This window comes from Propithecus coquereli, unplaced genomic scaffold (genome assembly GCF_000956105.1).
Source record: "Propithecus coquereli isolate 6110/MARCELLA unplaced genomic scaffold, Pcoq_1.0 Scaffold3, whole genome shotgun sequence".
NCBI classification, from domain to species: domain Eukaryota; kingdom Metazoa; phylum Chordata; class Mammalia; order Primates; family Indriidae; genus Propithecus; species Propithecus coquereli.
The window spans coordinates 19392067-19413579 of NW_012148618.1; the positions used below are offsets into that span (position 1 = coordinate 19392067).

Genomic DNA, 21513 nt, shown 5'->3' on the forward strand with positions numbered 1-21513 from the left:
TGTGCTAAAAATTTCATATAAAAAGATTTCCTCTACACAAACATTGAAAAGAGGAGAAAAATAGAAACTTAAATTTTATAGTTGCTTAAATAAATGGTAAATCCACATGATAAAAATTTATGCAGCTGTTGAAAAGCATACTGTAGAATATCTAATAACATGAAGAAATGCTTGTCTAATAATATTAAGTTAATAAAAGTTTCCAAAATACCTTATACAATAATCTCAACTTTTAAAACACATTGTACACATGGTGTTTGTGTATAAAGAGGCTTAACTGATATAAAATAAGAGTTAACAGAAGGTATCTTCAGGGAATAGGATTTTGGGAGATTTTCTTCTTTTTTATACTTTTTGCTGTATAACAATAACTTATATTTTAAAAAATTTAAAGATACTTGTACTTAGAAATAAATGGTTTCTTTAAAACAGTAAAAATCTACCTTGGTGGTGTTTTACAAAGTATTCGCAGTTCTTCCAATTTATTCTTCATGTCATTGTTTTCTTCTATTAATTCTTCAACAACTTTACTATTCTCTTCTACAGAAGAAAGTTTATAGTATATCGGTCAGTTGATTTTTTTGTTTGAGCCTTCCTTTCCCTTAAGTTCCCAACACAGATGTTTGCAGAGGAGCCTGTGTGATTTCCTGTTGCTCTCTGGTGTCATTCATTCCCTGATAAATGCTAGTCTGATCAGTCCCTTGCTTTGTTTTTTTCTCAGCACTTAAAATCTGTATTCCATCTTCTTCTTGCTTTAGGTTATACACTGTCCTGGAATCGGATCCCAACGGTTTCACATGCATACATTTCATTTTCCAGCTAGAGTTAAGAGCCATAGAAACCTACTAGGTTTCCTAATCCCATGTTTCCCAGGGATCCTGGTAGACAGTCTATGCTCATATAAATGATCATTGAACAAGCACCTCAACATAAAATTAAAAGAAAATTAACCTCAAGTAGGTACCATTTTCAGAAATAATGTAAGATTTTTAATTCTTTGAACTTTTAAAAAGGGGACAGAGTCCACGTAGTCTGAAGGAAAAAGCATCAATTTCAGAGTCAGAGATATATGAGTTTAAATCCTAGTCTGTTTCTTACCAGTTGGATGAGCGGTAATTACTTAACCTTTCTGAAGCTGAGTTTTTTTACGCATAAAATAGGGATAGTATTACATACCTTAGAGATTATAATAGAAATAAAACAACAAATGCACAACACCTTATACAAAGCCTGGCAATACCAATGTTCATTAAATGTGAACATGGCACCTCATGTTTCCTACTATGCCACCCTCTCAACACACCCTCTGAGTTGGGGGACAAAATTACTCCATTCCCCTTACTGATTGACATATTTTTAAACCATCCACTCCTACTCCATCATTTTTCAATAAACACTACCAAGGGAGTGGAAAATGGAATTTAAGAAACAAAAAAGAAGCAATAGCAAAGATTTCATCTAACAGATTTATATTAAGAAAAAATTTAAAATAAAACTACTAAGTGACTTAAATTCTGATCTTGATCCCTTTTATCAGGCTACTGTTTTGAGGGAAGTATCAACTTTCTTGCATTATTTGTTAAGTCTATGAATTGTAGAAGATATAAGCTTCAAAAAGCACTATGTAGAATAACTATTTTATGATCACAATTTATGATACCAAATATTATTATTTATAAATAATAATCATATTTAACTTCCCTTGTCACTTCATTATGTAAAACAAAATTTTCTTGGTCTTCAACAAATTTTATAATAGCTATATTGTATCTATATCTACAGCTGGACAAATATCTCATTTATTCTCCTGGCCTCTACTAAAGAGCTAAGTAATCACAAAAGGAATTATAGTTATTAAACTTTTTCTCCCCAAATTCTTAAAACCCTTTCTAGCCCTAAAGTAATTATTATCTATCATTAACAGACTTAAGAAGTAGTAGGTGGCTTCTCTTAGTCACCCCTATTTTACCGATGGTGTGCTATGATGACGGGTACCGTGCTAAGTGCTGGGACAGGACTTAATCCTTGTTGCCGTGAAGACTCCAAAGGGGAGTACAGACAATGCATAATTATGAAGATGATAAATGTTATAAAAAGCACAGGAGCCATGAGGAATGTGTAACAGGAGGACATACCCAAGTGTGCAGTGGTCAGGAGAGGATCCCTGAGGAAGTAAGGTACTGGGGGAAGGATGAGTAGGAGTTAGCCAGGTGGTGAGATCAGGATGTTTTGGTAGAGGGAGAAGACAATGAAATCCATGCTATGGCTCTGCTGAGAGAATAGGAGGGCTGGAGGAAGACAAGGCTGGAGGGGCTGGCAGGGGCACGAAGAGCTTTTTTAAACCATGTTAAATCAAGTGTTTATACTTCATACAGTGGGCCATGGCAAGCCACTGAAGAGCTTTAAACAAAATAGTATCATGACCCAATTCACTTTTTTAAAAAGGTTGCTCTAACTGCCCAGTAGAGAATGGACTGGAGGGCAAGACTGGAAGCAGAAACACTCAGGAGGTGGTTGCCCTTGTCCAGGCAAGAGACAGAGGTGAATGTGGAAAATAAATGAACCTATTCTCCTTGTCTTTTCTGGATGACACCATTATTTGGGACCCTGGCATTCAGCTTTTTATTCATTCAAACATTTATTCTCGGGTATGTAGTGGGCAGCATGACTACAAGGATGAACAAGATAAGACATATTCCTTATCCTCAGGGAACTTATAGTTTGGAGTAATCAGGCAAGTCATCAAACAATTAAAATATAGAATGGTTACGGAGGTAACAGAGGAAGAGCCAAGTGCTACAAGGCTGCACATGAGCAGCTAACTTAACACAGACTGAGGAAAATTGAGGAGAGCTTTGCAGACGAAGCATCTTCTGAGTTGAATCCTAGAATGTTAGACCAAAAAGTAGATGGTAGGATAAAGTACAGGACAGAGGGATAACATCATACGCAAGGTCCAGCAGTAAAAGAAACTATGACCAGCTCAGGAATCTGAAACGCTTCAAATGGAAAGAGTATAGAGTGCAGGATATAAGTGGACAGTAAAAGGTAAGAGGGAATAGCCGTTTAAGCCTAATAGCTTCCCTTCTTAAGTGCAATGGGACACGGCAGAAGATATCCCTTTCTAAAATATCGCTGACAGCATTGTGATGAATGGACTGGGCAGAAGCCAGACTGGACCCATGTGCCCTCGTTTATGTCTCTTCCCTCTGCCTAGAATGCTGTTCTTCAACCTGGCAAATACCTGCATTTTTCAAAGCTTAGTCAAATCTGCCTTAAATCTAATAAGAGGCTGAGTTAACATCCTATCTTACTGCAATTACACATAATACACTGCCAAGAGTGCTCAATGTCATATTATTTATTAGTCTGCTTCTAGTTTCCCTCACTTAACCATAAGCTCCTTGAAGGAAGGGAACACAGTTTTCTACATCTCCATCAGAACCGGAACCTTGTCTGACTTATTCACTGCTACATCCCCAGTGCCTAGAATACTGCTTGACACATATTGGGATCCCAATATCTATCCAATCAAGAAAGGAAGAAAGAAATGTGACCTTTTAATCAGAGCTGAAATCTTCCTCTTTTGAGCTTAGTAATAACAATTCAGTCAGTAAAAATAAGATCCAAATTAGTTTACATTAATCCCAAAAGAGAATCAGTACATACATTAACTAAAATGTCACATTTGAACATTTCAACAAGGATCAAAGAGATTCATACTGGTAGCAGTGCTACCTTAAATGCTAACCTCCAATCTTTTCCACTACAGCTTTGTGTTTCCTTTCTAAATGCTGAAGATGCCTACAGCATTTCTCCAGTTTTCTTTTCAGATCTTGACATTCCTGCTTTGCCATTTCAAGTTCTTGGAAGCAGTGTCCACAGCATAAATCTTTAATTTCAAGAATCTTTTTCTTATCTGTAAAAATTAAATGATAAAACACTTTTTATCAGTTTAGACTAAGAACTACCATTAAAAAAGGAAAGAAAACCCGATGATGAGACTCATGACTACAAGCTACAGTGTAAGTAAAAGAGCATGATGCATAAGATGGAAAGAACTGGGTTTAAATCCTGCTTCTACTACTTTTTCTCTGTGTGACTTAGAGTATGTTATTTAACCTCTCTGAGACTTAATTTTTAAATATGTAATATTGGATAATACCATCTACTTTAAAAATTGCCATGAAACCTAATGCTTGGGATCTTCGTATTGAATACCATTCCCTACTAAAAGGAACCGGGGATCATCAAGAAATGGCTGGCTTCTGTACTGGGAGAGGGTATATACAAAATGAGGCTGAAATATCTTGCTATGCCAGAAAGTAAGAAAATACTCAAAAATATTGGCATGTCAGAAGGACATAGGAGCTGATTTGAAGGAGCTCCACTAGCTGAATTGGGATAATTTGAGCACAATTAAATATAATAATGAATTATAAAGTACTGAAAATATAGAAGCTTATGAGTCACATCAATAATCCTACAAATGGATGGATGGATGACTAAATGGATAGGGAGGCAGGGAGGTTGGTGGGTAAGTAGGTTGACGGATGGATGGACAGACAGACAGATAAATAGGCAAACGAGAAGGGAAGATTCTTGATTATAACAATAAGCCAAGTGCCAATTGGGATAAGTGGAGGGAAGTCTGGAATTAGAAAAATCATAATTTCACAACCATTATAGTAAAGACTGGATCAGGCAAGACTCATCAATAACCGACAAATCTAAGAGAAGGTTTTAATGAGGAGAAGGATATATCTGCATGGTCTTAAAAGTGTCTTCACACAGACTGCTTATTAGTTGCAAGGGTAAAAAAAAACCCCAGTAATTATATAGTGAAGAAACTGGACGTTTTGACCAGGTGATCAAAATTAACCTGACCCATAAAAGACAAATGGACACCATGTACTTCCAGATGCAATAACACATCACCCAGGTAGCATTCCAGACAAGAAAGCAACACCTGGATTTAATCATGAAGAAACATCAGACAAACACCAAATGAGATAAGTTGTTAAAAAAGTGTGGAGGGGGGAAGAGAATATTTCTCTCAAATATATCAATGTCATAAAAGTCAAAGAGAGGCTGTGGAAATGTTCTAGATTAAAGAAGGCTAAAGATACATGACAAATAAATGTAATACCTGACCCCAGACAGATTCCTGTACTCTATCAGAAAAAAATTGTTATACAAGATATTATTGAGTCAATTGACAAAATTAGAATACAAACAGCAGATTGACACAATACTTTTATCTAATGTTAAGTTAACCGTACTAAGGTTATATAAGAAATATTCCTATTCTTGGAAAATAGTATGAAGTACTTAGGCGCAAAAGTTCACAATATATTTATAACTTACCCTCCAATGGTTCATAAAAAAAAGAAAATATTCACACACACACAGAAGAGCACAAAACACAGTAAAATGTTACCAATAGGTGTATCTAGTTAAAAAGTATCTGAGTGTTCTTTGTAACTATTTTTATTTTTGCTACTTCTCTGTAAGTTTGAAATTATCTCCAATTTAAAAAAGGACTTAAAACTGTTGGGAAACAAATGTATAAAAATTGTTTGGCACAGTGTCTGGCATAAAGCATGTACACAATAAATAATAGCTGTTGTCATTAGTAACATAGAATTTATAAAATTAAAATATATAAACATAAAAGGCAGATTATTATTATTAGCAATTTATTATAAGTGATATAATAAAATCAGAATACAATTGGCATAGACTCCAAAGTCAATATCCAAAATGATAATGTAAAGTCATTGGTCCAACAAAATTATTCTTAGTTCTCTTCTGGCATTTCAGTTTGATTTAAATGGAGCTGTTATGTTCATAAGCATCAAAGGATCAATGAAGCATCACACTGGCACCATACTACATTTATATTTTTCAGTTAAGATACTGTTGTAAAGTTGGAAACCATGCCAATGCCCACTGACAAGAAAATAGATAAATCAATTATAGTATATTCATATAATGGAATACTATACAGCAATGAAAAATGAATGAACTAGAGCTATATGCATCAACACAGAAAAATCTTAGAAGCATGATGTTAAGTGGAAAAAAGTTACAAAGAATATAATGAGTATTAAATCGTATTTATAATGTTAAAAGACAAAAAAAATCAGTAACTATTTGAGGATATGTATATTTGGTCAAAACGTAAAGAAAAGCAAGAGAATAATTTTTAAAAACCAGAGTATCTGTTACCTCAGATTTGTGGAGAAGTTGTGGGGATGGAATTGTGATCAACAGTATTGGTGATATTCTATGCTTTAAGTTGAATAGTGGGTTCCTGGTCATTAGGCTTTACAACTTACATATGTATTACATATATTCTTTGCATGAAACAAGTATTTCATAATTAACATTTAAGTTACTTTAAAAATAGTAAGATATTAGGAGAATATAACTAATGTAACACTCAACAGTGATACTCTCTAGTGTTAGGATTATAAAAGACTTTTTCACTTAACACATGTTTTAGATTATTTAATCCTTTCTAATGAATTTGTTAATGTGTTTGTTTTTAAGGGAAAAAAGATTACAGAAAGAAAAATCATTTTATATAGTCCGATTTGTCTTTGGCCAAAACTAATTTCCTTCATATTGAAAGGACTTCCCAAATAACATCTATAACTTGTCTCTACCCATTTCACAGATTAAAACGTAATTCTCAGGCTATCTCACATGTGATATAAAATAAAAAGTAAGAAGGAAAATACAAATAAGGTAGTATTACCATCCACCTAATTGGCTGTAAGATATTCTCAGCCATCTAGAACTTAGAAGTAAGGGAAAAGGGTCTGTGAACAATGAGGAAAAATAACTGCCCACTAACCTCTCAGGACAGGCAGAGATTCTCTAAGATTCTGGTAACATTGCATACTGAATTAGAAATGTGCAGAAACGAACGTACGATTAGCCGTGGCAATTGTTAGTTCTTTTCCGGGTTACAGTGGAAACAGCAAATAAGCAGCATGGCGGAGTGTGTGAGTGATTGTGTTTGGAGGGAAGGAACAGGCTGCAAGGGGTCAATATCCCAAAAAAGGCTGGGAGCGAAAAAAGGATGTGCCAATTTCAAGCTCAGAAATCTCAGTGAATTGGCAATAAAAGTCCTGTATTACTCGGTAAGCTCTGAATACCAGGGGCTATAGTACAATAATTCTTTGTCATAATGACAAGTCTAAGTAAGGAAAAGTTATACTATTAATTTATCAAATGACCAAGGAGCACAAACTACATATAATTCACTCTGCCACATGTTGGAGAAGAGATTAAAAATACTGCCCTTACGTCAAAAAACTTACAAATAAATAGGAAACATCTAATATACTTCAGAAAGATTTCCACTAAAAATATGGTTAAAATAAGCTTCAGTAATTTAAATGAAAAGGTCTCTTTGGCAATTCTCTTATGTGAAACCATTAATTTCTCAATAACCATGGAATAAAAACATGACTGTTGTATTAAAATTCTCATTATTCTCCACGTAGTAAGAATCGCTTGTAAATGGAGGGAAAACTATAAAAAGATAGAAGTAGTAAGAGGGCCCAAATCAACCCTGTCCTATAAATACAAAATGAAATCTAAGCAAATGATACATATTAAGTCAGAGTAATATTACATATTTGTTCACTCAGAAAACTGTTCACATCTTTGATCTCCTTTTATCCTCAAAGCGGCCCTCTGGAAGGGTGATTATAAATGCTACAAAGACTGGAGGGAACAAAATTCAGTTACCAGCTTCGGCTTCTGTTCCTTGCAAGGCCAAGGGCCGAGTGTGGTGTCCAGAAGTGGGTGCAGGCAGGGCTGCCGGGACTCCAGAGTCTCCTCTGCCAGTTCCCCGACAGGCAGGGTCCTTAGAGATCTTGGCCATATTTCTCTGAAATAAATTATCTTCATAGTTAAAGCCTAGTAAAAATCTTTATACAATTTTCTATTTAAAATGCTAATGTTAAAATTACAAACAAAACAAAACAAAATGCCTGAAAAAAAATCTTGTCTGAACTATCACTAATATTTTTCTTAGGATGTTCCATGAATATTGCCACTATCCTATGAACTAGCCTCCTATGACCATAGTTTACAAATTAGAACATTGTCTGACAGAGGACTGCTGGGCTTGCTATGAGACAGTCAGGAGATATGGTTAGCACACTTACATACAGGAATTTGAGATATTTTTAATGGTTTGTGTGATCAAACCACAGGATGGATGACAGGAAACCAGAATTGTTCTTGAAAATCCAGAACATTTCACTGCGGCAGGAGTCAAATTCATTAGCAACTATAATACCAACCTTTTGTCTCCCACAAATTGAAAACAAAACTATTTTAAATTTATACAGTACTTTATATGCTTCTAAATTAACACATACTTGTAATTTTGTAAGGAAGGCCAGTTGAATTCCAACGTTAAAAGACAGAAACTCAGGCTTAGTGAAATTAAACATCTTCCACAAGACTATTTCTTCACTAACATTTATTGAGTGCTTTCTGTATTCCAGTCCCTGTCACAGGTAATACAGCTATAATACTAAATTCATTAATGGATTTTTACGGCTATTTTCAGATTTTGGACATCTATTAAATCCAAAAAGAATAGAATATGTGATATTGAGAAAGCAGTCTGATTTAATTACTTAAAAAACATATATACTTGATTCTAGAAGCCTTGATTTTGATTATGAGGAACCCATGTACCTGATGTCAGGAAACCTACCTATGACATCCAACAGAAGCAGAGATCAGCAATAACAGAGAAAAGGCAAACTCTACGCACTCAAGAGGCTGTGGGTTGAAGCCAAAAGGAATAAGAAAAGGTGAACCCAAAGGCAGTCAATGTTTCCAGTTTCTACTCAGAACTGGAGAAGACAAGATGACCAAAAAGGCAGGAAAGCAGCAATCTTTTTGTCTTAATTTTAACTTGACTTTGGTGGTAAGAAGAGACAGAACACACATCCTTAAGATTGCTTGACAATTTTGTTCCATTTGATATTTCTGTTTTCTCTTATCTATTGTTATATTAATGTATTTTGATTAATATTGTTGTATTAATACATTTAGATAAGGCATTTGTTTTCTTGAAAACTGTATTTTTTCATTCATTGCATCCTCTCCATTTTAAAAAACTTTTGATCATCTCAGTTTTTTAAATGAGGACTTGTTTATATACACTGATAAATAATTTTTTGTTTGAAGTTCTATGAACAATTCTAAAAACTAGATTTAATAAATTATAAATCATAGTTCTTTACATTTATGGCACGCATATTGCAAATTTATAATCACTTTATAATCATTAGTTTACCACAAGGCCCTGAACTGAGTTAACTTGGAAATGGTAGAAGGTCAAGTATTACTTCTATGACAAATACCAGATTAAGCATTTTCAAGCCATCCTTCACTCAGGAGCAGAATCTGACCCACCCGACAAATGCTGCAAACATCTAAATTCTTAACCAGATTATATGAATCTGTCTCCATAGACTTATGAGCCACATTAAGTCACACAGATGATCTTATACTGCTTACACAATTATAAATCCATAAAAATACCCCAGGGTTGATTTTATATATATATATATATTCTACTATATATATAGAAGCAAAGTGCTGTAGTTTCTTGATTTTTATAGCAGAGATTGCCTTTTCAGGAAAGCAGACTTGAAGGCACATGACATGATTTTCCCATTGCTTCTCATCCTCAAAAACCTGCTACATATAATTTTTATTTTAATTGTCTATTTTCTCCAAAAATTTCCAATAAAATATTAAGTAGTATTCATGTGAAGTGATCTTGCCCAGTTATTTTTACAATGAAGGCAATTACTCCGTACTACCATTTTTGTGAAATCAAGGATAAAAATATCAACTGGGGTGAACTGAGATAGAGTCAACTAATGTTTCAGGTCTCTTTTGGCTCTAAAATTCTACTGTTTCAAGTGCAGAAAGCAGAAAGGCCAAGCTGTGTCATACATATCCTACCAAAAGCCAAGGAATTAGGCCCGGGATTTGTATTTTCTTTTTCAGATGAGCAACTATAGTATATGAATGCCCCAAGTAATGAGCTAGTTATCATCAAGCATGACACTGGAAGTTAGATTTTTTTTTTCTAGTTTATAACTCTTTTAAGTAGATATTAATACCAAATGCTCAATCCTGGCCTTGAAAATCTATAATCATGATATCTTCTTGATGGACCTTAACTTTTATGTCTCAACTCTCCTATAAGCAAAATCTTATAATGGCATTTTTTTTTTTACTTCAATTCTAAATATTGAAATTGTTTACTCATAATACTTAGACTAGCATTCTGGATCTTTCATACATACCTCATTTCTTTAATCAAAAGGCAGCAAGACTTTGGTTTTATCAGAATTTCCACACAAATTAACAGCTGGTCTGAGAGAGTACTTATATAACTAAAAGAGTACAATTAATTCATTCTATATGCACATGCCCATATATAGGACACCAATGAAACTGGGTGTAAGTAAGGCATACCTCTATTTGCCTGTTTCCACATCAATACTCTTTGTACTTATCTGGCGTTTTTTATCCAAATAGATATAAATTTCTTGAGGGCAAGAAACAGGCTTCCAAACTCTTTAGAAGCTTTTAAGAAACTCTAATATGATGCATATTTCTTGAAGTGGTCAGGCCCAGAAAACAAAAATAGGAATGAGAGTTACCCAGTTTCTAAAATCTCAGGCCCTTACAAAGAATAGCATATATTCTTTACAAAAAAGTTGTCTAGAGGCTAAAAGCTCATATCTGTGACACTATGATGAAGTAGGGTCTATGAAGTAGTAAAGTTTTTTGCAACAAAATATGCAAGCCTTTGGATTTGCTACAAAAAGTTTTTTAAACCACTGGCAAAAACACAAGTCTTACATCTATTAAACTGTAAAATGAAGAAAGGAAAAACACCACATACAACCTCTACAATCACCCTTGATGTTCAATATCTCTTTCTACTCTCAGGAACATACCTTTTCCCAATCTAAGTCAGCATTTTCTATAAGTAGATAAAGTATATCTTGAAATGCTTTCTGTATGCAGGCCTTTAGTTTTTCAAAATACTGGACAGACACCCATTTTGAAGAACAAGTCGACATGATTTCTAAAAGCTGTTTGTCCTCTGAACCACTAAGGTGCTCCTTTTGGATATCCATTAGGAGAAACCCAAGTACAGTTAGGATGTCTTCCTCATACTGATGGATTTCCAGTTGGATCCTCTTGGCTTCCTGCATAGTCCATTCTCTATGACTCTGGTCTAGACATGTTTGTAATTCTGTCTCCTTCTGAAGAAGCAGTTCATTTTTTTGTTTCATAAAGTCTTCTTTAGCTGCCGCAAGCACCTCATTAATTTTATTTCTATGATCATCTAAAAATTGCCGGTAATCTTGCTCATTTTGTTCTTGAATTTTGTGGATTTCTTCTTGCTTTTCTTTGTTCCATTCACTCCGAGCCTTAGCCAACTCAGCCCTGATGACCACGGGGACTTCCTCATTCTTTAACTCTAGTTCCCTCTGAAGAGAATGAATCTTCTGTTCCAATTCCTTTCCAGGTATTATATTTTTCTTCATACTTTGAAGCTCGCTTTTCCATTTCTCTTTAGCTTCAGAAACAGCAAACAATATCTAAAGAATATAACAATATACATTTAAAGAGTCTTTATGATTCTTCTCATTAGTAAAAAAAATTAAAGTAACTACTTGGGTTAACCTTTGAACTTTAGATAAGACATTCTAAAAAATACACTTACACTATACTCAAGGATCTTTTCCTTTGTTCAAAATCATTTAACAATTTATGCCTCATGTTATTTAGAAACGAAACATTGGTTTCTTGATGTGAAACTAAATGTTGAAACTAGCCCCCCCCCAAAAAATATATATATGTAAAAAATATAAAATTATAAAAAAACTAATGTTAGAAAAATATTTCATATTAGTTTTTTTAATACAGATACAGTCTCAAATTTTGTCTACGCCCCCAACAAAATAAGTATCTTTTACCTAAAGCCAAAGCAGTCTGATAAGGAAATCTTAGTATTACTTAGGAATTTAACATACACTTGCATAATTATTTGGTGATAAACATAATTATGTTTTAATGCAATTTGAGAGACTAGAATAGTACATTAAAGACAATACCAAATAGGAAAAGTCATTTTTCATTAATCTGTTTTCATAACAAAGTAACAAGACTAGTGGATCACAGAAAATAGTAGATAGTACATAACCAGAAAATAATAGGGATATCAAAAAACCTGAGCTCTAGGTCTAATCCTGCCACTGATTGCAAAGGCTGCCAGCACAGGTGCTTAACAGAGCAGACTCTGGAGACAAAGGGCTGAGATTAACTTACCAGCTGTGGAACTACAGGCTCATTCCTCAACTTCTTTGAGCCTCAATTTCCTCAGCTATAAAATGGGGATAATTACAATGCCAATTTGGTAGGGTTGTTTAGGATTAAATAACATAAAACATTCCATTTAAAATACTTAGCCCAGAGCCTGGCAGATAATGAGGACTCAATAAATATTATTAATACGTAGTTAGTATTACTTTTGGATACATGGTCTGGAAAAGTCAATCTCCTTGGCACTTAGTGTCTTCACTTATATAATGAGCAGTTTGGATAATGACCTTGAGTCCCTTTTACTTCTAATATTCCCTGACTGAATTCAAAGAAGTCACAAGGACACAATAGTGTCAAAAGACAGAATTGGGCATCTCCAAAGGCTTGGTCTAGAGAGTGGTGTTTGTCATTAATCAATAGTATGTATATGTCCGGGATGATGAGATAGGGTATCTGCTTACTGAATTTTCTACTAAAGGAACCCACTATCTAAGGTGAGTTTTACAAAGGAATTCACTGTGAAATTCCTTTGCTACCAGCAGAATAATTCTGTGGTGATTTGAAACATGTTTAAATAGTGGTTTTAGAGAAAACAGGTCATGTTGCAATGGATGCCTGGAAATCTTTACCGGGTAACTTGCATGGAGGTGGTGGATCCCATGGAGTTTGGATGACTTGCCCAACTTTATCAAAAATGTGCATCCTCTCATTGAAGTTTTACAAGGAGTATTTGACAGCATTCATCAACTCAGTTCTTCCCAAACTTTGCTGCACATTAGAACCACCTGAGGAGCTTTTAAAAATCTGGAAGCCCAGGCCACTCCCCATACCAATAAAAACATGAAGTTTGAGGGTGGGGGCCAAACCACAGTACTTTTTGAAGAGCCTCAAGTTATTCCAGTGTGCAAGAAAGTTTGAGAATCACTGAATCAACTTGACTATTTCTGAATTGTAGAAACTGGCTTTAAATTGCCACAGATCTCAACTGATCACTCTAACCTTAAAAGAACTCTCCAGCCAATGCTATGAAGCTGAACCTTTCTGGACCTCCTTTGGTTTGGAGGAAGGATGCACACGTTAGTTAGCATTATGTTTTGTGGCTGATACGGTTATCTAGAATAGTGCTTCTCACACCCAAGTGTGGTCCAAAGGCCAGTAGCATCACTATGATACTGGAAGCCTGTTAGAAATGCAAATTCTCAGGACTCACTCCAGACCTACCAAATCTTTATCTCTAGAAGGAAAGCCTAGAAACCTACACTTTAACACACCCTGCAGGTGATTCTCATGCCTGCTCACGTTTGAGAAGCAACACAAACACTGTTCTCTCATTTCTATATTTTTGCATTCACATACATTCGGGCCTTCTGTGCTCTTAAGGAAAGATTTCTTGGCCTAGTTTATTTTTTATGTTACACCTAATTTTATTATCCTACTTGACTACTGAGCTGAGACACATATTCTCATCATCATATTGTTGCCTCTTTCTCTCCCCTTCTTTAATTTCCTTTTGAGATATTTCAGACATACTAAAAGTACAGAGAATAATGTTATGAACACCCAGGTACTACCACATAACTTAAGAAAAATATTAAAATAGATTTTTACTTATGTTGAATTATTTCCTTAAGTAATCTGTGGAATAATGTAATGAATACAAGTTACAAATCGTTTACAACTTATGTTTATACCACATTATTTTCCAAAATGGTTGTGACAGCAGGAGGGAAGTATACACTTGACACTGCAATTATAGTCTATTCTGTGTATTACAATTCAGAAGAGAAGATTTATACACACAGCAAAAAATGGTGCCTTCAGTTTGTTTTAATCTGCATTTCCCTAATACTGGCAGGTCTGAATGAACGTTCTGCTAATTTTTTGCTATATGGACTTCTCATGAAGATTATCTGCTCATATCCTTGGCATACTTATCCATGGACTCTTGTTTTTCTTATAAATTTGTACGAACTCTTTATCATGTGTTAATATTAGTAATTTTCATGTGTGATTCATTTTCATTACTATCCCCTTAGCTTTACTTTTTATTATTTATTACAAAAAAGAGTTTTAAATGTCTGTACCTATTTCAACCTACTACTTTGCTGTTGAGCTGTTATTATGATACAGATTTGAAATATTCAATTTTCTTTTAATTTTTCTACATTTTTATTTAAAAGCGTTTAACTCCTTCATTAACCTAGAGTTTATTGTAATACATAGTGTAGGTAAATAGTTTTTTCAAAGTGTTATCTAGCTATCATAAGACTATTTATTATGGAATAATTCCTCACTCCCTGTTTTAACATAATTTATTAAGCTTTTATTCATAGTTGGGACTATCTTGGAAATCTGTATTGCATTGAATTAAAAACAATTATATTTTTGTGACTGAATACTGCCTGAGTTGTTGCTTTCCGACATATTTGCGTTAAAGCTGCACTACAACTTCTTTTCCAGAACATTAAGAAAAATTCCCGGCCGGGCACGGTGGCTCACGCCTGTAATCCTAGCACTCTGGGAGGCCGAGGCGGGCGGATCGTTCTGAGCTCAGGAGTTCAAGACCAGCCTGAGCAAGAGCGAGACCCCGTCTCTACCAAAAAATGGAAAGAAATTAATTGGACAGCTAAAAATATATGTAGAAAAAATTAGCTGGGCATGGCGGCGCATGCCTGTGGTCCCAGCTGCTCGGGAGGCTGAGACAGTAGGATTGCTTGAGCCCAGGAGTTTGAGGTTGCTGTGAGCTAGGCTGATGCCACGGCACTTGCCCCAGGCAAGAGAGTGAGACTCTGTCTCAAAAAAAAAAAAAAAAAAGAAAATTCCAGTCCTTGTACTTTTCCAAATAAATTTTATAGAATTATTGTGTCAACTTTCAAAATTATGTTCAGTTTGTTGACATTTTGATTAGAATTGGTTCAGACCAGTAAATTAAGTTGGAAGAGTACACATGGTTATAATATGTGTCTTCTAGTCAAGAAACATGACATCTCTGGAAGGGAGAGCTGGCTATTTACCAACAAGAATATGTTGTAAGATTACTGAAACAGCACAGACAGCAACCTTTAAGCATGTGAAAGAATATTGTATAGCTAATAATAAATGGATAAACACCTGTTCTCAATCTCACCTAAAGATAGGGCAAGATAGAATGAGATTTAGTTTCTAAGTTAAGGTTATCTTTCTAACTATGAGAGTTTTAAGATGCTAAAATACATTATCTCTCCCCAAACAACTTGATGACAAGAACAGATACCACTTCCTAGGCCATGAGCTAATGCTTACCATGCATTATCATATCTAAACCTTTAACAACGCTATGAGTAGGTACAAATTCCAAGGACTTAGATGAGGGAGGGGGTTGGGTGAGATCACTTCCTGAAGCTTCTTTCCAGGAGACCTCTTACCCGCTTGGCCACAGAGATCTCTTGTTGTTCTTCCCACTTCTTCTGTTCTGCTCTCACAAGTGCCTGATACTCTGCAAGGTCAGGTAGTTCTTCCAGCCATCGATGACGAGCATTCTGCACAGCTATTTCTACCTATAGTACATTGCAAAAGAAAAAGGGTCAAAAAGGGGGCTTTCAAAAAGACCCCATTTTCAAATAGCAGCTACGATTTCATGTATATTTTACATTGTATTTCACTACTTTACAGTTACACTGACCTCAAGCACTCTTCCTTATCCCAATAGTAGATTCAAATCTTTCTGTTCTAAACTTTCCATAGCGTCCCATACAAATGCCACAACAGGAAATGGGAATCTGTAAATGTCTGACTACCAACACTATTTTAGAAGGCTTTATATGAAATACCAATCTCCATTTCCTACAACTCCTGTTTACTTTGGGAAAAAGGAGGACTGCCAGAGGGCTGCTCTCCAATCACTACACCTACCACCTCTTCACTTCTCATGCCCTACACACACACACACACACACACACACACACACAAGTGCATCCATATAGTTTAGAGCCTTACACCTGGCAAATTTTCCTACTGTCAAGAATGAGTTTGTACTAAAGAATGAGGGTGATAGCTCAATTCAGACAAAAATGTAAGACTTGATGGATTAAGAGGGTGATCTGGTTGTAAATCTGTCACCAGTTATCAGAATATTGTTTATTAAATAATTTTTCCTTATTCCTTCTATTTTAAAATGCACATAGACACACACATATGTATACATACATACATACACACAAAAGCACAGTTGATTTAAGAGGCTATATTTCTTCCTGAAGTGCTAAATATATCTATGTGTAAACTCCAGGGAGTTAAAAATATGGGGAAAAGATAATGCTCCTATAGAAATGTATATTATTTAAAAAGTTATTATGGGCCAGGCACGGTGGCTCACGCCTATAATCCTAGCACTCTGGGAGGCCAAGGTGGGCGGATTGTTTGAGCTCAGGAGTTCAAAACCAGCCTGAGCAAGAGCGAGACCCTGTTCTACTAAAAATAGAAAGAAATTAATCAGACAACTAAAAATATATAGAAAAAATTAGCCGGGCATGGTGGCACATGCCTGTAGTCCCAGCTATTCGGGAGGCTGAGGCAGAAGGATCGCTTAAGCCCAGGAGTTTGAGGTTGCTGTGAGCTAGGCTGACGCCACGGCACTCACTCTAACCTGGGCAACAAAGCGAGACTCTGTCTCAGAAAAAAAAAAAAAAAAAGTTATTATGGAACATTTCCTTTCTATATTATGCTATTTTTTCCTCACAAGATTAATAATTTCATAAATACCAAAGCAGTACCCTTAAACTCATCTTTCTGTCTATGGAAAATTAACTCTCTTCAAAGCTTTCAGTAAACATTTCAGGAAACTATTGAAGATTGTTTGAAGATTGATTGAAGATGTCCTTGATACCATTACATATATTTGCCTGTAGGGTGCCCTGTAAAATTATGTGGAATGATGGAACAAATAAGCAGAATGTCAAGTATTTATCAAAAGCTGAGTGTATTTTAAAAAACCTTACTTCAGGTATTACCTTGTTTAAGAGTTTATAGTGAGTAATAGATCTAAAATAATAAATACATAATAGATATATAAAGGTCCAGGAACCTCTTGAGGGGTAGAAACCATGTCAGGTAGTCTGTGAGGTCAAAATTATTTCCAAAATAATATTAAGACACTATTTGCCTTTTTTACTCCCATTCTCTCCTGTGTAAACAGCACAGTTCTCCAAAGGCTATGTGATGATGTCACTGCTCTGACAGCCAAAGGAATGTAGCTTGGGTATTCTTGTTTTTAAAAAATTTCTCAGATTTATTTTCCAATACAGTAGATATAACTCACACAAACAAAAGCTCTTTAGAGTCCTCAGTTTTTTAAAGAGTAAAAGAGTCCTCCTGAGACCAAAAATTTTGAAAATCACTGTAATAGATAAGGTAGATATAACAGATAACTCATCTTTATTCTGTTAACGCAGGCTATACTTTTCTCAGTATGTCATTTCCTTGAAATCAAGTAAGTTGCCTCAGTTAAAAGCTAGTTTTGTGAGTGCTCCAAAGGAAAGGCAATGGCACCACTTTTGGGCAGCTGATGGGAATTATAGACAAAGTTCCATTTAAGAGCACGCTTGCAGATTCAACTCTGCATCAAGTCTCAAGGCAAATATTGCGAAATACCTTATTTGCTTAGGTTTACTTATCTGTAACTAACTCAGTGGAATATTTTCTACAAAATTAGATATGAAAGATTCATCATTAAATTGTGCTTCATCCAGATGCAAAACCACCATTTAACTTTAACCTCAGGCATCTTAATGCTTAGACTGATTCCAGAGGAGCAAACATTTTATAAACTGAAAGAATATACAGAAAAACCATAGGGTGACAGTTTTGTGACAGAAACATACCGAAGAAAATTTTAGGAATAACATGACAGGTTTACTGTCCTAGAAATGCACAAAATTTTAGAAGTATGAAGTCATGTACAAGTTCATCGGTGGCATTTTATAGGTTTTCATGAAGAGGCAGGCATATTTCCAATAATTTTACCAGAATAAATCTGCCTATTACCTGTTTTGCAATTTTTTCACAATATTTGAGTTCCAATTCAGTTTCGAGTTTCTTCAAAGTCCCCTTGATAGCTGTTTCCTTCTCTCGTTCTAAATTTTGCTGGATCTTTTGCTTCTGCTCTTCTATCATGGTTGCCATCTCTTTCTTGGAAATAACATCAATGGTGGTTACTTGGTCAGTCTGGCTGCCATAATCTGAGGTCGTCTTTTTTGTTGCCTTTATAGTTTGATCCAGCTTAGACTGCCACTCCTTTTCAAGCTGTTGAATGAGTTTTTGTTTGATCTGTTTTCAGAAGAAAAGTCGTATGAGAAGAAAACTATTCGAATAAGTAAAAACGAGAATTAATAGCTAGCCAAGAAAGCAACCACAGCTGTGTTTGAAATCCATCTAGACATTGTTGTAGTAATAAAAGAGGTTTGGAAATTTAAGTCAATGAAAATACATTCTCAAGTAAAACTTGAGAGTTACTCTTTGACCGTAACTATATGACAAAAATGACATGGAAGATTCAAATATGTTGTGTAAGGTCAGACTATCTTGCTCTCAATATGCAACTTTCTGAAAGCTTTCATATTGCCAGTACAAAGATGGCATGATAAAAAGAAAAAAAACACGTTGCTATTAATGTGTTTTGCCATCAACACCCCACTTTCCACTGAGCAGGCACTGAGTAAATCTAATGAATGAACCCAAAACTGAACATTCTAAAAAACTGTTTATTCACTTGAACATATTAGAATCTTATTTATTATAATGTGAAATTTTACTAAGTCGATGGAATTCAAGGAGAAGACATTACTGGAAGAAGGTCTTAATGATTTTTCCACTTTAACAGTGTAGCAGGATGGATCTAAACACAATCAGTCTTAGGCAAAACTGTGAAACAGCAAAATCCGCTTTTCCCTTTTCCTGCTCCCCACCTTCTGGATATCCAGGGTTCTCAAACTGCTCCCCTGCCTACCAGATTAATAGCAATTTTGTAGACAGAAGAATGTAGTTTAAATAAGCTTAAGAATTTTCTTTCTTCCCCAAATAAATTTTTAAGACCATAATTTGGTCCTTAACTTTCTAAGGCCCTTTTAGTGTTTCCTAATCTTATTTGCTACATAGGCAATAGAGGTAATACATTCTGCGCTTCTGAGCCAGCAGTCTATTACTTCTTCCTTTTAATCCATGATATGGATTATCTGTTCATTATAGATATTGGTCTAGAGGTATCAGAATCATTTCACAATATGAAGTTAGATCATGGTTTCATTTTGAGGAACCAAAGAAGTGCCCATAAAGCCTGTTATATCCTGAATTGGGTTGAAGAGTCATGAGGGGGCCAAACTTTTAACAATAAAACTGGTGAGGTTAGCTGTTAATAGCTCAATTCTGAAAGGTAAAATGGGTGATTATGTATGTGCCTGGCAATTAAAAATTATATGTCTGTTCAGGAAGAATTGTCTTCTGCAGCTACTACTACATTTTTTAAACATGGTGACCAGAAAGAAATTTCAATCCACACCTCTTTCTCTTCCTTATCCCAGTGAGCTTTGGCTAACATCACTTCATTTTCAACTTGCTGTTTAATATTAGCTTCCTGTTCTTTTAGCCACTTGTTCTTTTCCATCACAAGAGTATCTTGGTACTTTTCTTCAAGTTCCACCTGCAGTTTGCTTACATATTCTTCTCTTTCTTCCAATAGCTGTCTCTTTAAACAAAATTCAAGTAAATATCTCTATACAACACTAATAGTCTCCAAGTTAAAAATATTTAAATTTGTTGTACATAACTTGGATAGCAAAAAAAAAAAAATTCTCTAACTTCTAAGAAGCACCTACTTAGCTGTATCATAATTATATAAATAAAGCTTAAGAAGGTGTATAAGAATGGCATTATGAATGGGAATGTTGAACATCTTTGCCTTGTCTGCAAAGTCATAGTCTCTTCTGATTACTACCAATCTGAAGGGTTCTGTGTATATGACTGTTTTTCTCTTTCTCTGAATGAGCCAGGTTAACATGAGAGGAAACTTCTGTGTGCTAACAAAAGCTTTTAAACGTGGAATTGAGCTCCTCCTTAACCCACAGCCTGACTCAACAAGTGTTTCAGAAAACAGCACATGTGAAACATGAAAATACACCCCTGGGCTGTTGGAGTCATCTGTGTCATAAATTCTGTATCCATATTAAGTTCCCTACCTAGAGTTCAACCATAGGGAAATAGCTTACATCCTGCAGAGAAGGGCTACCCCAAAAGTTCCCTAGCTTGCTGTAGAGTTTAATAAGATTCTTCCATTGTGTGTGTGAAACATTTCCTAAAAAAGCAGATTGGTATATCTTTCCTTACCTCTGGAGGATGTGAGAAGGTTAGATAAAGTCTCCTAAATATACAGGTGTTTCAGTTCTGACTGGCTTATGAAGACTACTAAGGGCTTATAAAAATCTATAATTAAAAAAACTAAAGAATTCCCAGAGAAGGAAGAAATTAAACTAATAATGCTTTAAGTACATTGGCCCTTTAAGTGGGCACGTGGGGTGGGTGTAACTACTAAGGGATAGCACAAGGGAGTATTCTAGGGTTATAAAACTGTTCTGCATCCTGATGAATCTATAAATGTGTTAAAAATGTATAGACTATATACCCAAAGAGGAGGGGGAAAAGTCAATTTTATGGAAAAAGAATTTTAAATTTTTAAGGAAAAAAAATTTTACCTCTAAGTTTGATTTTTTTTTTAAGGGGCCAAATAGCAATTTTAACTTTCTTTCTTGTACTTGTGCATATTCACAAGTCAAAATATTCGTCAGCAGCAGCTATGAATTGCAACTGACCTATTATATATGAGATCAAATTTTATAGTCAAATTGATTCTTTTAAAAGTATCAGAAAATATTCCTGAAAAGAATGACCTCTTTCAGAAAATTGCTCTTATGTTCTCGCCAATTCATATATTTTAAAAAAAGCAACCACACTAGAGGATCTCCCAATTTTAATTTTTAAAACATTGCTGAAAGCTAAGTCCTCAATTTCAAGGTAATTTAAGACCCTTTCTAACCTTTCAACTGCCAGCACTAACTACAACAGCTTCCTTTAGAAGTTCTGTTTCCACTAGAT

General features: G+C 35.0%; 1 protein-coding gene across 1 annotated transcript in view; it reads right to left on the reverse strand.

Annotated features, from left to right (window-relative positions):
• Nucleotides 1–21513, reverse strand: part of CEP152 (centrosomal protein 152kDa) — a 70623-nt gene that overhangs the window by 6409 nt on the left and 42701 nt on the right. Inside the window, exons 15-20 of the mRNA XM_012649145.1 lie at nt 18415–18696; nt 15798–15929; nt 11019–11669; nt 7765–7906; nt 3752–3919; nt 444–540 (exon numbers count right to left, since the gene is read on the reverse strand). Coding sequence (XP_012504599.1) covers nt 444–540; nt 3752–3919; nt 7765–7906; nt 11019–11669; nt 15798–15929; nt 18415–18696 — 1472 coding nt within the window. The remainder of the gene's footprint in view (nt 1–443; nt 541–3751; nt 3920–7764; nt 7907–11018; nt 11670–15797; nt 15930–18414; nt 18697–21513) is intronic.